The sequence below is a fragment of the Bombina bombina genome, chromosome 3, assembly GCF_027579735.1.
Source record: "Bombina bombina isolate aBomBom1 chromosome 3, aBomBom1.pri, whole genome shotgun sequence".
Classification (NCBI taxonomy): domain Eukaryota; kingdom Metazoa; phylum Chordata; class Amphibia; order Anura; family Bombinatoridae; genus Bombina; species Bombina bombina.
Window position 1 is genome coordinate 550,205,783 of NC_069501.1, and position 12,404 is coordinate 550,218,186.

Below are 12,404 nucleotides of genomic sequence, written 5' to 3' on the forward strand. Positions count from 1 at the left end.
CCTTCTAGAAAAGCAAAGCCAGCTTCTAAGTCCACATGAAGGTGCGGCCCTCATTCCAGCTCAGCTGGTAGGGGGCAGATTACGTTTTTTCAAAGAAATTTGGATCAATTCTGTTCACAATCTTTGGATTCAGAACATTATTTCAGAAGGGTAAAGAATTGGTTTCAAGATAAGACCTCCTGCAAAAGAGATTTTTTCTTTCCCGTGTCCCAGTAAACCCAGCGAAAGCTCAAGCATTTCTGAAATGTGTTTCAGATCTAGAGTTGGCTGGAGTAATTATGCCAGTTCCAGTTCTGGAACAGGGGCTGGGGTTTTATTCGAATCTCTTCATTGTACCAAAGAAGGAGAATTCCTTCAGACCAGTTCTGGATCTAAGAATATTGAATCGTTATGTAAGGATACCAACATTCAAAATGGTAACTGTAAGGACTATCCTGCCTTTTGTTCAGCAAGGGCATTATATGTCTACAATAGATTTACAGGATGCATATTCCGATTCATCCAGCTCACTATCAGTTTCTGAGATTCTCTTTCCTAGACAAGCATTACCAGTTTGTGGCTCTGCCGTTTGGCCTAGCAACAGCTCCAAGAATTTTTACAAAGGTTCTCGGTGCCCTTCTAGCTGTAATCAGAGAACAGGGTATTGTGGTATTTCCTTATTTGGACGAGATCTTGGTACTTGCTCAGTCTTCACATTTAGCAGAATTTCATACGAATCGACTTTTGTTGTTTCTTCAAAATCATGGTTGGAGGATCAATTCACTAAAAAGTTCATTGATTCCTCAGACAAGGGTAACCTTTTTGGGTTTCCAGATAGATTCAGTGTCCATGACTCTGTCTTTGACAGACAAGAGACGTCTAAAATTGATTTCAGCTTGTCGAAACCTTCAGTCACAATCATTCCCTTCGGTAGCCATATGCATGGAAATTCTAGGTCTTATGACTGCTGCATCGGACGCGATCCCCTTTGCTCGTTTTCACATGCGACCTCTTCAGCTCTGTATGCTGAACCAGTGGTGCAGGGATTACACAAAGATATCTCAATTAATATCTTTAAAACCGATTGTACGACACTCTCTAACGTGGTGGACAGATCACCATCGTTTAGTTCAGGGGGCTTCTTTTGTTGTTCCGACCTGGACTGTAATTTCAACAGATGCAAGTCTTACAGGTTGGGGAGCTGTGTGGGGGTCTCTGACAGCACAAGGGGTTTGGGAATCTCAGGAGGTAAGATTACCGATCAATATTTTGGAACTCCGTGCAATTTTCAGAGCTCTTCAGTCTTGGCCTCTTCTGAAGAGAGAATCGTTCATTTGTTTTCAGACAGACAATGTCACAACTGTGGCATACATCAATCATCAAGGAGGGACTCACAGTCCTCTGGCTATGAAAGAAGTATCTCGAATTCTGGTTTGGGCGGAATCCAGCTCCTGTCTAATCTCTGCGCTTCATATTCCAGGAATAGACAATTGGGAAGCGGATTATCTCAGTCGCCAAACGTTGCATCCGGGCGAATGGTCTCTTCACCCAGAGGTATTTCTTCAGATTGTTCAAATGTGGGAACTTCCAGAAATAGATCTGATGGCTTCTCATCTAAACAAGAAACTTCCCAGGTATCTGTCCAGATCCCGGGATCCTCAGGCGGAGGCAGTGGATGCATTATCACTTCCTTGGAAGTATCATCCTGCCTATATCTTTCCGCCTCTAGTTCTTCTTCCAAGAGTAATCTCCAAGATTCTGAAGGAATGCTTGTTTGTTCTGCTGGTAGCTCCAGCCTGGCCTCACAGGTTTTGGTATGCGGATCTTGTCCGGATGGCCTCTTGCCAACCGTGGACTCTTCCGTTAAGACCAGACCTTCTGTCGCAAGGTCCTTTTTTCCATCAGGATCTCAAATCCTTAAATTTAAAGGTATGGAGATTGAACGCTTGATTCTTGGTCATAGAGGTTTCTCTGACTCTGTGATTAATACTATGTTACAGGCTCGAAAATCTGTATCTAGAGAGATATATATTATAGAGTCTGGAAGACTTATATTTCTTTCTCATCATTTTTCCTGGCATTCTTTTAGAATTCCGAGAATTTTACAGTTTCTTCAGGATGGTTTAGATAAAGGTTTGTCCGCAAGTTCCTTGAAAGGTCAAATCTCTGCTCTTTCTGTTCTTTTTCACAGAAAGATTGCTAATCTTCCTGATATTCATTGTTTTGTACAAGCCTTGGTTCGTATAAAACCTGTCATTAAGTCAATTTCTCCTCCTTGGAGTTTGAATTTGGTTCTGGGGGCTCTTCAAGCTCCTCCGTTTGAACCTATGCATTCATTGGACATTAAATTACTTTCTTGGAAAGTTTTGTTCCTTTTGGCCATCTCTTCTGCCAGAAGAGTCTCTGAATTGTCTGCTCTTTCTTGTGAGTCTCCTTTTCTGATTTTTCATCAGGATAAGGCGGTGTTGCGAACTTCTTTTAAATTTTTACCTAAGGTTGTGAATTCCAACAACATTAGTAGAGAAATTGTAGTTCCTTCATTATGCCCTAATCCTAAGAATTCTAAGGAGAAATCATTGCATTCTTTGGATGTTGTTAGAGCTTTGAAATATTATGTTGAAGCTACTAAGACTTTCCGAAAGACTTCTAGTCTATTTGTCATCTTTTCCGGTTCTAGAAAAGGCCAGAAAGCTTCTGCCATTTCTTTGGCATCTTGGTTGAAATCTTTAATTCATCATGCCTATGTTGAGTCTGGTAAAACTCCGCCTCAGAGGATTACAGCTCATTCTACTAGGTCAGTTTCTACTTCCTGGGCGTTTAGGAATGAAGCTTCGGTTGATCAGATTTGCAAAGCAGCAACTTGGTCTTCTTTGCATACTTTTACTAAATTCTACCATTTTGATGTGTTTTCTTCTTCTGAAGCAGTTTTTGGTAGAAAAGTACTTCAGGCAGCTGTTTCAGTTTGAATCTTCTGCTTATGTTTTCATTTAAACTTTATTTTGGGTGTGGATTATTTTCAGCAGGAATTGGTTGTCTTTATTTTACCCCTCCCTCTCTTGCGTGGAAAGATCCACATCTTGGGTAGTCATTATCCCATACGTCGCTAGCTCATGGACTCTTGCTAATTACATGAAAGAAAACATAATTTATGTAAGAACTTACCTGATAAATTAATTTCTTTCATATTAGCAAGAGTCCATGAGGCCCACCCTTTTTTGTGGTGGTTATGATTTTTTTGTATAAAGCACAATTATTCCAATTCCTTATTTTTTATGCTTTCGCACTTTTTTCTTATCACCCCACTTCTTGGCTATTCGTTAAACTGATTTGTGGGTGTGGTGAGGGGTGTATTTATAGGCATTTTGAGGGTTGGGAAACTTTGCCCCTCCTGGTAGGAGTGTATATCCCATACGTCACTAGCTCATGGACTCTTGCTAATATGAAAAAAATGAATTTATCAGGTAAGTTCTTACATAAATTATGTTTGTTTATTTTTGGACTTGACTGTCCCTTTAAAATTAGAACATATCATTTTTAGATTATGGCCTTTTAGCTATGTTTCTGATCAGATGGTTGTATTATAGGATGGAAACTTCTGTTTGGCATGAATGTTTGTCCCATGTGCTCACTTTATTTGTATTTATTTATTGCAGGTTTTGTCATAGCGGTTTCTTTAAAGATGAACAATTACACTTATACACACCGTGTACACAGGAAAAAATGTGATTATGGCAGTATATTTTATAATACAGGGGTACGACACTCACAGAAAATGTACCCATCCTGGTGGGATGATGAAGTGGCTGGGTGGGGGCAGTGCAATACTTTGGATAGCAGAAAATATTACAAAGCACACATTAATTGCACAATTTTATATAAAAGTTTTTTTTATAATTTAGGCAAGAAAACATTGAGAACCATTTAATATTAGCTTAAAGTGAATGTAAAGTCACCCTTTCTTCTAAGCACCGGTGATAAATATGTAAATAAAAAACTATAGTTTAATTCATGAGATTTTCGATTCTTCAATCGTTACCTTTATATTCCGATTATTACCCTTCTTTGATCTGAATTCAACCTCCTCCCGGCATTATCGTTACGTTGCTGTATGTTTTGATTGACGTGTTGATACCCAATAATCGCTCTAACCACAGGGGGACCCACCCCATCTCAATGACGTAATTTGTCTTCAATGCGCATGCGTCGTTTGCGGCGTAGAGCTAATCTTATCTAAGCTCGTGCACATTTCGCGCATGCGCATTTTTCATAAACACGTCGTCGCAATACAATGGTATACGGAGTCCTTTTTTTCCCTTTATTATTTGGCTATTGGATTGTTGGATCTGAAAGGGCTCCGTATATCGGTACATTGTTTTATTTTACTATTCTATCAGAAAATAATTTGATTCATAAAAAGCGAATTAATTATTTCAATACTTTCAATACTATGTCCTATATCGCTAATTAGTTTATATACTTAGCAATAATATTATGCACTATATTTACTATTAGGTGGTGTTGAAGCGGTTAGACTTTTGATTGTTGAAGGCTAAAAATATAATATATTTGTGTTAGTTCATTTTAACAAAAAAAAATTACATTATTCTATATTACTATCTATATATACATTATTCGTTCATATTTTTGGGTTAGGATCTCACAAAATAATTTTATCGTTGTCCCATATAGTGAATGCAAATGTTGCAATGAAATGTGTTAAATTTTTTCAATATATAGTATTATATTTACAACAAAGCAATAGTTATCTATTCTAAAATTATATATTTTTTGATACATATATACATTGCTATCTATATCCAAAAAATAAATAAATATATATATATAGATATATACATATATATGTATATATACATATATACATATATATATATATACATATATATATATATATATATATATATATATATATATATATATATATATATATATATATATATACATATATTTATACATATATATATATGTGTATATATATATACATATATTTATACATATATATATATGTGTATATATATATACATATATTTATACATATATATATATATATGTGTATATATATACATATATTTATACATATATATATATATGTGTATATATATACATATATTTATACATATATATACACACATACATATATATATATATATATATATATATGTATGTATATGTATATTTATGTATGTATATATATATATATATATACATATATTTATATATATATATATATATACATATATATATATATATATATGCAGCCAAAAGAAAATGCACTCTCAGGACTTTCATAAACAAGTTACTTTTATTTCTGTAACGTTTTCGGAGGTCTTGCCTCCTTCATCAGCATAAATAAAGTGAGAACAAACAAACTCTTAAATAGTGACATACTCACTCAAAATCATTTCAAACCACTACCTGTGCTGGCGCCAAAATTACCGGTGTTGGACCGCATAGTGCGTTCCAAATGTACTAAGTGGCGGAAGTGGTGCGCCAAACTACTTCCGGTTGTAAAAAATCTATAGCCGTAAACAATCGGCTTTCTCTATACAACTGCTATAATTGTAAAGCCATTGTGGCGTGTTTATCTAAACACATAAAGCAAATTCTTAGCGTGCAAACGTTTATGCTAATATATTAAATAGTGATAGTAAATGTGACAGCCGCTTGTTGCCATAGCAACATAAACAATGCTAGAGTGTAATCCTGAACAGGAACAGATAAACAGTAACTATGTTTCTAAATATACCAAAATGTGTTAAAACGGGCCTGTTATTTGGCTACAATGTATATGTTTACAGATGATGTATATATTAATAAGAGAGGATATCCAAATATATTTATTAGGCACGCCAGCTGGCATGATGTGCTATATATGTTGTTATGTTATCTTATGTTAAAGATATTGAATCAGTATATCCAATATTCATAGAGGAATCTCATATGGAGATATATATATCTCCAATTTAAAGCCTTCAGTTTCTGCATAGCTATACTGCTAAAGATTATCGTCTATCTGCGATCTTCCCATTAGTATGAGCTGTTAACATACATACTGTTCCTAAAAAAGCCTTTTGTGTAATCAAAACTTGAAACAAATATTATTGAAATTTATACCGCTCACCTAGTTCCTATTGAGTGATGAGGTTATATACTCTCAACATATTAAATCTCATAGTGAGAGCTACGTGGGTCATATATGTATATGCCACTCCTATCTTGTGGCTAACAATGCCCTCATATGCTCCCTATGTCAATACTCCAAAGTATTCAAGCACAAACGTACAAAAAGTAAATAGAACTAAACTTAAAAAATAAACTTAAAAATAAAAACAATTAATATAACGGTCTTTCCATACATTTAAGCACTACTTAAACACTATCCCATTCGGGATGGATTTAGCTCTAAAAGTTCTTGATTTTCATATATGCAGAATAGAGAGCGTTCGATCATTAACTCCTGAATTTATGTATGCTGTGATCCGCTCTGTGTTTATTTCTGTGCATTCTTCAGTATCTTCTATTGCACCCTGGACCCCTGGGTTACCGTTGCCTTTAGGATCGAATGCTTAGTATGCATTGTGTTATCCCAGTTATTATGCCATCAAAATATTCTCCATATTGTTATTTCTTCTTCCTGGGTTGCTTAAGGATCAAGTGTCCAGTTTTGGCTATGTGTATTGCTATGTGTGAAAAAAACTGGTAACTCCAAGGCACCACTATCCGACATCCACACAGGTGTTAGAAATACCAAAGATTCCTATCCCTGGTGCTGTGTGTCAACATGGTTTAGGGGTACCCCTAGGACGAGGCACGCCGACCACATGGCGCACAGAGTCTTAATAGTCTAGGTGCCGTACCCTGAGCTTGTATCACATTATATAGCTATATTACACCAAAGCCTTAAAATCAGGGGTGGTGTTGAGCCCCCCTGGGTGAATGGTACCCAGTCGGTACATCCATTGTGCCTCTCGTTGCAGAAGTAATTTACCTCTGTCCCCCCCTCTATCTAATGGGGGTACATGATCAATGAGTGTGTATCTTATTGATGCCACCGAGTGTCTGTACTCTGCACAGTGTCTCGCTACTGGTTGTTCCGATTCCCCGGATTTATGAGCCGACCTTATGGCGTGACGATGATTGGCCATCCTTTCTCTCAGGGTACCTGTCGTTTTACCGACATAATGCCAAGAGCATGGGCATACCAGTAAATAGATAACATGTGTGGTCGTACAGGTAATCGAATGTCGTATATGGAACTGCCTGTTGGTATGAGGATGGTTGAATATTCTGGTACTTATAAGTCCATTACAGGTAGTGCATCCTAAGCATCTATAAGATCCTCTGATGTTAGTATGTGTCCTGGGATTGTAACTTGCCTTTGAGTCAGTTTTGACTAATAGGTCTCGCAGATTTGTGCCCCTCCTATAGCCGACCATAGGCGTCAGGTGTTTGCTAAATTGTAATTTTGGATCAGTGGAAACGATAGGCCAATGTGTCCTTAAAGAGAGTCCAGCATTTCTGGTACTAGGAGAAAATGTAGTTGTCAGTATGATTTTATCATCCCTGATTTGTCTCGGTTCTTGAGCCAATAGTTGTGCTTGTGTTATTTGTGACACTTCCTTCATCATCTTGCTGATGTGTTGGACCTTATATCCCCTCTCTTCAAATTTTGCACCCATTTCAGACAACTGAGTGGCTCCTAATATGGGATCCGAATTATTTCTAACTGTTCTGATAAGCTGTGATTTCAATATACCCTTTAGTAATGCTGGGGGGTGACAGCTATCTGACCTCAATAGGGAGTTCCTATCCGTGGGTTTACTGAATAGTGTACATCCTAATCCCTGTGTGGTTTTGTATACTTTAAGGTCAAGGAAGTTAATAGACTCTGCGTTACTTAGCATTTTGAATCTAACAGTGGTCTGTGTATTATTGATTGTTTCAAACCACTCATGGAGGTCATCCATGCCCCCTCTCCAAATCAAAAAGATATCGTCAATATACCTACGGTAGAAAATGATGGATGAATCACATTTTCCCCATAGGTATATATTCTCGAAATGTGACATGAAGATGTTAGCATAGGAGGGGGCCATGGATGACCCCATGGCCGTACCTGCTATCTGAAGAAAGAATTTGTTTTCGAATCTAAAATAATTCTTGTGTAAACAAAATTCAATGAGAGACAGCAGGTATTCAATAGGGGGTCCTTCATAGAGGGGATTATTCGTGAGGTGTGCCCTAACTGCTTCTAATCCCTCCCCGTGGGGAATAATAGTGTACAGGCTGTTCACGTCCATAGTGACCAAAATGTCACCAGTCTGGACGTGAACAGCCCCCAACAGTCTAATGAATTCGCTGGTGTCCAGCAAAAAGGATCGTGTTCCTCTGACAACCGGCTGTAGCAGTAAGTCAATGTACTGTGATACCGGTTGGCATAAGGAATCCACTGCCGACACAATGGGACGACCCGGAGGTGTCTTTGCATCCTTGTGCACCTTAGGTATTGTGTATAGTATGGGTATCCTTGGGTGTGATGTGATGCAGTACTTTTTGATGTGTTCAGAGATAAAACCCTGTTCGCAACCCATCTGAATTAAATCATCCAATTGTTTTTTGTATGTATCTGTTGGATCACCCTTCAGAGCCATGTATGTAGATGTATCTGAGAGTTGATGTACAATGTCACCTTTGTAATAGTCATAGTTCAAAAGGACTATGGCCCCTCCCTTATCCGCTGGTCTAATGGTGAGGGAGGTGTCATCCTGGAGTGTTTTAATGGCTTCTCTTTCCATTTGTGTGAGATTATGTTTCCATATAGAGTGCTCTCTGTCCTTGTCTAGGTCTTGAGAGACCATGCGAATAAAGGTCTTGGTGCTAGCACTATAATTGGTAGGCTCAAATGAGCTTGGTATATGACATTGACGTTCAATTGCAGTTTTGGTGTTATCTGATATAGTATTCTGGAAAAATTCTTTAAGCTTTAAAGTTCTGCAAAATTTGTGAATATCAACTTTCTGTTCATACTCATTGATTGTTGTGCTGGGAACAAATGATAGTCCCTTATTTAACAGTTGTATTTCACCATTTGTCAGAACATGAGAGCTCAAATTAATTATTGCATCCCTCGCCTCCCCCTTCTTGGCGGTCTGTGTCTTGGTGCCCGCCCGCCTGATGTGGGGTCTCGTATGTCTGCTCTCTGTGAGCGTGTTGTAACCCCTAAAAAATGTCTGGGTGTTGACTGTGCATTGTATTGGTCAAAATTGTCACTTGTGCCCGGTGGGGTGTATGGCCTTGCATTAAGAGCTCTCTCATTATCAGTGGACTCAGCTCCACTAGTATCCACTGTGTCAAAGCGTACACGCCTGTCACGCTGTCTTCTCCTGGGCTGTATCTCTCTAGTGCCTGTGAGCCATTTATATACCTTGCCCTGAGAATAATCTAGCTTAACAGTATCCAGTTTTCTATTTTTAAATGTAATTAAATCATTTTTGTATTTATCAATTTGAGTTTTGATTTTGGATAACCAATTTTCTTGTTGATCATTAGCAAGAACTGGGTTATGTGTTGTTTCAAACTGCTGAATTTCAATTTTAACCTTAGTTAGGATAGAAGTGACTTCTTCAATAACCAATAATATTAAATCAAAAGAACATTTGTTTAAAATGTAGCACCACTTCTTTCTGAATTCAGGGTTGTCTCTGCCTATGGTGGGAATATTGTGTACCCTAAACCCCCTTGGAATTTGCCCATTTCTGTGATAATCTGAAAGATAGCTACCGTGTAAAGATAAATCTATCTCACGTTTTTTCAATTTTAGCAAAGCAAAATATAAATTAATAGGAGTCTCACCAGACGTTCTGGATATGGGTGCAAACAATATGCGGTTAGCGTCATCCTCGGTGTAGGAAACCGTCCCTGTTTGTGCTGCTATGGCTTGTACTGCCGGATCTTCAACTGTTTCCACATGAATGACCATAGGATCTTGTTGGCTCTCACCTTGTGATGACATGGTTAGTACCAGAAAGTAAGGGAGCCTATGAAGAGAATTTCCACAGCAATCACACTGAACCTTATGACAAAAGATGTATCCAATCTTGTATACTTAGAGCAAAATCACAATAGGAAAGTTCCGTTTATCAAGTGGTAGAAATGATGAGGTTAATTTAGGAGGGGCACGCCTGGTCGTGTGTATAGGTATCCAAAACACCAGAACTCGCCCACAAAGGAAAAATGCCTGGGTGCAAATTTGTAAAAGATATGCAGCCAAAAGAAAATGCACTCTCAGGACTTTCATAAACAAGTTACTTTTATTTCTGTAACGTTTTCGGAGGTCTTGCCTCCTTCATCAGCATAAATAAAGTGAGAACAAACAAACTCTTAAATAGTGACATACTCACTCAAAATCATTTCAAACCACTACCTGTGCTGGCGCCAAAATTACCGGTGTTGGACCGCATAGTGCGTTCCAAATGTACTAAGTGGCGGAAGTGGTGCGCCAAACTACTTCCGGTTGTAAAAAATCTATAGCCGTAAACAATCGGCTTTCTCTATACAACTGCTATAATTGTAAAGCCATTGTGGCGTGTTTATCTAAACACATAAAGCAAATTCTTAGCGTGCAAACGTTTATGCTAATATATTAAATAGTGATAGTAAATGTGACAGCCGCTTGTTGCCATAGCAACATAAACAATGCTAGAGTGTAATCCTGAACAGGAACAGATAAACAGTAACTATGTTTCTAAATATACCAAAATGTGTTAAAACGGGCCTGTTATTTGGCTACAATGTATATGTTTACAGATGATGTATATATTAATAAGAGAGGATATACTGATCCAAAAAATAAAGGGAACACTAATATAACACATTTTCTAATGAAATACTTCATAAACATTATAAAAAAGCATTATAAACCTAATAAAATAACCATAAAACACAGACTTCAATAGCATTTCTCTGATAAGCATTCTTTTAATGCATTCAAATCTGTTTGGATTTATTGACAGTAAGATTTTTTTTCTTTGAAGTCTGCTACATAGCTCTGCTCTTGGCAAACTGAATAATTTGAGCTTGATGTGCTTTTCTGCAACACCAGTGTGCAGATCTGATTACAGGCTATAGTAATAAATGCATTTTTTTGGTTTAAAATGCTTTTACATTGAAGTTGCATTATTTGAATAAACGTTTAAGATTCTATAAATGGCGTAAATCTAAGCTTTTTAAAACCATTGTCATATGTATACTAAACTCTCTCTATATAAATGAATATTTAAATGTCGATAAGTTTAGATGTGTATATATATCTTAAATAATATGTACATACATATGTACATATATATTTATATATAGAAATATATATTGATGTACATATTAGAGCATTTTTGTTAATATTAATAATTAATTTTAATATTACAATTATATATGTACCTATGCACATATATATATATATATATATATATATATATATATATATATATATATATATATTTGCATAAATCAATTTATATATATATATATATATATATATATATATATATATATATATAAATATATGTGTATATATAGAATTATGTATTGAATTATATCTAATTATATATCTATATATATATATATATATTTTAAAAAATATTTTTATATGTATATATGTACATATATTTAAAGGTTTATTTACATATATATATATTTATAAGTTTATATATAAATAATGTGCAATATGTATCTATATATATCATTATTAATTATTTTATATAATATATATAGAAATATATATATATTTTCTATAATTATTATGTCAAATGTACATCTGCATAAAACCATGAATAAAAAATCTAATACACAACTTCAATTTCATTGTTGTTAGTTAATTATTCCAGAAAATGGCAACCGCAGGACCTAGCACGAGCAGAAGAACTTTGCTTGAAATGTGTGAAGAGGAGGTTGAAGAACTGGTAATTAAAAATCTGATTATAAAAAAATATTTTTATTTATATATATATATATATATATATATATATATATATATATATATATATATATATATATATTTATAATGAGGTTTAGAATATAAATAATAATTTCTCAAATTTTTAAAAAATTTTTTTTTTTTTTTTTTTTAAAAATAAAAATGTTATATTAGAGATGTCTTGATTACAATTTATATATATTTTTTTATTTTAAAGATGAGAAATTTTATACAACAAAGAAATTCAGAAAATAGTCAAATCGATGTTTCTCAAGCGGACATATTCGATCCAATAGTTGAGACAGTATCAAGAGAGACTGATACAGAATCAAATTCAGATTCCGATTCAGATTCATCCAGCAATGAAGACAACGATCGATTGGATAATTTGTCTTGGTGTCGATGTGGCAATTGTAAACTGATGCCAACTGTTATCGAA

At 35.6% G+C, this 12,404-nt stretch overlaps 1 protein-coding gene across 1 annotated transcript in view; it reads left to right on the forward strand.

Moving 5' to 3' along the window:
• The window catches only part of LOC128653647 (uncharacterized), a 32,155-nt gene that overhangs the window by 18,853 nt on the left and 898 nt on the right, over nt 1-12,404 (forward strand). The window contains exons 3-5 of the mRNA XM_053707066.1: nt 3,633-3,701; nt 11,864-11,951; nt 12,183-12,404. The exon at nt 12,183-12,404 is cut by the window's right edge and continues 179 nt beyond it. Coding sequence (XP_053563041.1) covers nt 11,880-11,951; nt 12,183-12,404 — 294 coding nt within the window. The 5' untranslated portion in view covers nt 3,633-3,701; nt 11,864-11,879. The remainder of the gene's footprint in view (nt 1-3,632; nt 3,702-11,863; nt 11,952-12,182) is intronic.